The sequence below is a fragment of the Solanum tuberosum genome, unplaced genomic scaffold (assembly GCF_000226075.1).
Source record: "Solanum tuberosum cultivar DM 1-3 516 R44 unplaced genomic scaffold, SolTub_3.0 scf00060, whole genome shotgun sequence".
In the NCBI taxonomy this organism is placed as follows: Eukaryota; Viridiplantae; Streptophyta; class Magnoliopsida; order Solanales; family Solanaceae; genus Solanum; species Solanum tuberosum.
Window position 1 is genome coordinate 2,116,706 of NW_006238985.1, and position 5,258 is coordinate 2,121,963.

A 5,258-nucleotide genomic window follows, 5' to 3' on the forward strand; every position below is an offset into this window, starting at 1 on the left:
GTCGAAGAATGATTCTCCACCGAAGAAAAGACAGTTTTGATTAATTTATTAATTTTTGGGTATTTTTGACCCTTTTCCCTATCCTTATTTAGTGTTCTCTTGAAGTCAAGTTTTCAATAAATAAACATATATTAATTTATTTTGATTAATTAAATTGATCAATAAGCATAAATTAATCATTTAGTTTTTCTATGTTTGTCAAATTCATATTTTTATGGCTAATAACTCTCAAGGGTATAATAGGAAAAATATTGTCATTTATGCATTAATTTTATAAAATGACAAATATTAAGGAATGTCCATTTGTAGTAAAAACAACATATAAATAAGAATAGTAGAAGTATTATATATATTGCAATTTTTTTTATTTTTTTTTTCTAAAAACAAGTAATTCCATATCATTTGGGTCAAAATAGTTTTAGCAGTACAATATTGAATTTTGAAATTGTCAGCAAAATCATAGTAACAACTAAGTTGCATTTGCTAATGGTCCGCCCTCCGCACAAGGGCCAAATTTCACTTTCACCCATAAACATTAGATTTGATTTCGATTTAATTCGAATAATATACACCACTAATTTAAACACAATTATTAAACCTCCGAATATATCAGACTTGTTTTAAAAAATTTATATATACTAATTAAGTTCAAATATTATCCAAATGCCTATTAAAGGAGTTGTTGTTTTTTTAGCTAACTACGAGGAACGTGAATGTGTCTGGCACAAAGAGCACCTTCCCCTGCTCATAGAACAAAATATCTATCGAAAGACGCGAAGTTAAAATTTAAAATTATAATATTTTTAAGTTATTGAATTTGAAATTAATAATTTATATATATTTAATGAATTTGTTACTTCAAATTTAAAATTTGAATTAAAATTATTGAATTTGATTGAACTCAAACATACATGCTCTGCCTTGGAATTGATGTGAGACTTTTTAACAATGTTAGTGGTCATGGGTTCTTAATTAATCAATCAATGTGGTTACAATTTTTAATTTTAAAAAAATACATGTAGTTGTTGTGCATTTATTTGAAATTGTTGCATTTCAAAATTCATTACTTAAATGGTCACTCAATTATTCTAATTTTCTTAGTACAAACACAACACTCAGAAGGTCACTCAACCAGATTTAGAGGGATATCCTTTACATTATTCTTGGAGATTGTTGGGGAATATTGAATACGACAAACCAAAAATGCTGGAGTTCATTATTTAAATAATCACTCAACTATTTAAAATTATTTTCCTTTTTTTTACAAAAAAATCCCAAAATAATTACGCTTTATAACACTCAAAAAATCATTCAACCAAATTACTCAATCATTCCGATGTCCGAATATACTCCCTCCGTCCCTATTTAGTTGTCCATATTTCCTCTTTTAGTTATCCCTATTTAGTTGTCCATTTTGATAAATCAAGAAAGGACAACAAATTTTTTCCTATTATACCCTTATTTAAATAAAGTTGTCATAAATAAAATAAATAAACTTATGAACTTCCCAACATTGATTAGTTATCTTGAGTGAATTTATTTTGGAATTGTAAATTGTACTATAAGGGTAAAATTGTAACTTCACTATGTTAATCATTGTTGCCTTAATTTGTGTGCCATTTCTAAAGTGGACAACTAAATAGGGACGGAGGGAGTATATTCGGACATCGGAATGATTGAGTAATTTGGTTGAATGATTTTTTGAGTGTTATAAAGCGTAATTATTTTGGGATTTTTTTGTAAAAAAAAGGAAAATAATTTTAAATAGTTGAGTGATTATTTAAATAATGAACTCCAGCATTTTTGGTTTGTCGTATTCAATATTCCCCAACAATCTCCAAGAATAATGTAAAGGATATCACTTCCCCCTAATCAACTCCCTCTTTCTTGGCATATTCGTTTGGATCAAATACAGATCTGGTGGGGTTTATCTCTATATAGTATTACTATATAATAATTAATTATCTATTTTTATTTATTTATTGAGGAGCGTTGTTTTTAATTTAATTATTTTGATAATGAAAATCTGACTAAGCACCACGAAGGCAAGTGCAAAGTGAAGCATATACTACTTGGGGTAAAACACATTTTTATATTTGGAATTCCTCTTCATTTGCATATACATTGACCGTTACATTGAAAGTTAAAAATTAAACCAAAAAAAGGGAAGAAAAAAACAGAGAGACTAATTGATGTCTCTTTAACTCGTTTGCACTCCCTTCTTAACTATTCCTAAACTAAATTCTTCTACCTAACAAAATGTTCATTTAAACGTTAAGGTTTTTTCAGGATGCGCCATCGACGATTGAGGATAACAAGCTCTTTTGAGCTCGTTATACCTCTCAAGATCAAAATTCCGAACCTTCATGAGTTGTTTTTGCTTAGCAACAAACCGGCTCTGGAAAAATCCTTCGAAAGAAGGCTCTTTCGCCGTCCTTAGGAAGAAAGTATAACCAGCCATGCAGTAAAATGATGTAACATAGAAGCAAATTGGTTCCATGACATCCCAGGAGAGTTCCCAAAATGTCAATCTCATGAATGCTGCTGTTTGAATGACAAAGTAGCCTAGCCCACACCATAATTCTCTACGCACCAATGACTCTGCTTTTCTGTCAATTGCTGTTTTTTCCTCTTCCATTTGGTTGAGCTCCTTTATCATTTGTGGGTCATTTTGGTTCGCGGGGATTGGCAATAGACTTTGTAGAGTTTTCACTACCTGTAAACAAAACGTTTGGGTAAAACCAACATTCCACTTGACAATAGTCGTCATCTGACTTCGCTCATATATATAGTGGTATACAAATAGTATTTCTTAAAATAAAATAATATATATATATATATCAGTTTGGAATAGGAAAAAAGGTTTAAAATTGACATTTTCCTAACCTAAGTTGTGACATTTTCCTCCTAACCAACTACACATGGTTTAAAGGTATTTTTGACTCTGTTCCCTATATTCGAACTATCATAAAGGTCTTGAAGGTGTTCAGGAAGAAAATTTTGGGTCTTTGAAAATGATCCGAACTGGTCCACTCCTTTATAAAAATCACCATCTCGTTTTAGAGATCTGGGAGTAACTTTGTTTCATTTTCCTGTCTGGAGAAAAAACACGAAAATGCTACTATCAGTTTTCGATAATGCAATTTTTTTTTAACTAAGTTCTATATTAATGCTGCTAATTACCAACGAATAGCAATTTATCTTAATGTGTATCTGTCAAAAGCATAGAGAAAAGATTAATTGATAAAAGAAGAATGAAAAAAAGTGAAAGAAAACCAACCTGATCAGGCCTGAGGAACACAACGTTTCCCAGAACAAGCACAGTTCCAGAATCATCTAGAATCTTCGCGAATTCCATGCCTAAATCATTGTTCGAACTAATTCCAGAGCAGATCTGAACAAATTCCGGGTACGAAATACAATTCTTTTCAGTTTGCTTTAGCCTCAATTTCACCATCTCCAATTGTGATATTTTTAACAGCTTCTTCGCATCAGCCACCGTCAATTTCCCCTCCGTCGTTATCTCCGGCTCCGGTTCCGGCCGCATCTCTAGCGGCGGCAGGAATCCATCGAGTTTGATCCTGCTTCTGTTGACATCCATTTCACGGATTTTCTCGATGAGACTTTCACCGATAGGTAGTGACCGGAGCTCCGGCGAAGTCGCCGGATATGTGTTAATGAGTCGCCGCTGGATGAATCGGCGGAAAATTCCATTATCTCCGGGATCTGGAGCGATTTTGTCGTCAGGATGAGGAGGGACCAGCTTTCTGGCTGACATGGATGATGAAGATATGCGACAAGCAGAAATGGAAAAACCGGTGGTTTTGTATACATTGGAAAGACGCTGAGCTAGAGTTTTTTTGAACGCCATTGATAATAAGAGGTTTCAGAAAGAGAGAAAAAATAGATTTGAATAAATGGGAGATTTTGGTTTAGGATTTGGATTGTTCAACGATGATGAAGAAAGAAGCCATGAGTTGGAGTATTTATAGGTCCATTCTATGTGACGATATGACAGCCAGCTTCTACGTTAAAATTTTGAAAACTGACGTGGTAATTACTCACTCCGACTTGTTTTACTTGTCATGTTTATCTTGATTATTTTAATAATTTTAAAATAATCTTATCATTAATAATGATTTATTTTTTTAAAAGAAATTAGGACTATTTGTTTGATCGCCCGAATAAAAAGAAGCATTAAAACTAGTACTCTTTCAATTATCGCCTAAAAATAATGTAAACAACAAAATTTAGGAGAGAAAAATTTGAATTTTCAGTGGGAAATACCCGCAGAGATATTCGCAGTAGAAAAAGAATATCCCCGCAATACGAGGCAACATCATAAAAGATTTTATTTATTTTGTTCTTGTTAGGGAGAGCAAATTTAGGGATTATTTATTTTCATCTGTATAATTTAATTTCTTGAATAATTCATGTGATATGACTACTACTTATTAGATATTTCTTGAAGAGTAACTATAATGAGCGTACAAGTGGCCAGTTAGAATTGTACGCAAGACAAGCGTCGGAGTGTTAGAAAATAAGTCACGGGGTGGGGATTATATGTTGTGTGGACTTTGGTGTAGTAATACTTAAGAAATTAATACTAATGATTTACACGTGTTGGTTAGGGAGGGAAGCAATGTAAGAATTGGTCAAGTGTGTATAGGATAAGAGTTATGTGCTGACGTGTTTCGATAGCCAACATAGAAAGAGTGATATGACTATAAAGCCCAATTTCTAGGAAACGCAAACGTGTCGCCACATATATCCAAGCTGGCAAACAATAAATATTGATTAAAATGTACATGTAAAGAAGCCATTTCAAAATCTTGAATGAAAATTATTTATCATAACTTTAATTAGTGACTAGTAATTTAAATACTTTACTACTCCCTCTGTCCCAATTTATATGACTTACTTTCCTTTTTAGTCAGTCCCAAAAAGAATGACACATTTCTATTTTAAGTAACAATTTGCCTATAAAATGTCTTTTTTACCCTTAATGAAATGATTTACAACCACACAAATTTCTATCATTCATTTTGGACCATAAGTTTTAAAAGTCTTTTCATTTTTCTTTAAGTTTGTGCCAAATCAAAGTACATCATATAAAATGGGACGGAGGGAGTAATAAATTTTAAATCCCTGTCTATGTATGCTGTTTTTTCTTTCTTTTTGTTTTTACACAATGAATAAATAATACTCTAGTAAAATCTTGATAATGAGATTTATGTTGAACTACGTACCCAAAAACT

At 31.9% G+C, this 5,258-nt stretch overlaps 1 protein-coding gene across 1 annotated transcript; it reads right to left on the minus strand.

Annotated features, from left to right (window-relative positions):
- Window positions 1-2,069: 2,069 nt before the first annotated feature.
- On the minus strand, window positions 2,070-3,966 carry LOC102601122 (calcium uniporter protein 2, mitochondrial). The gene is made up of 2 exons (XM_006344767.2): window positions 3,281-3,966; window positions 2,070-2,716 (listed from the first exon to the last, which is right to left on the minus strand). Exons 1-2 carry the CDS (start codon window positions 3,869-3,871, stop codon window positions 2,264-2,266), a joined length of 1,044 nt encoding a protein of 347 aa, XP_006344829.1. The 5' UTR covers window positions 3,872-3,966; the 3' UTR covers window positions 2,070-2,263.
- Between the last annotated feature and the right edge of the window lie 1,292 nt (window positions 3,967-5,258).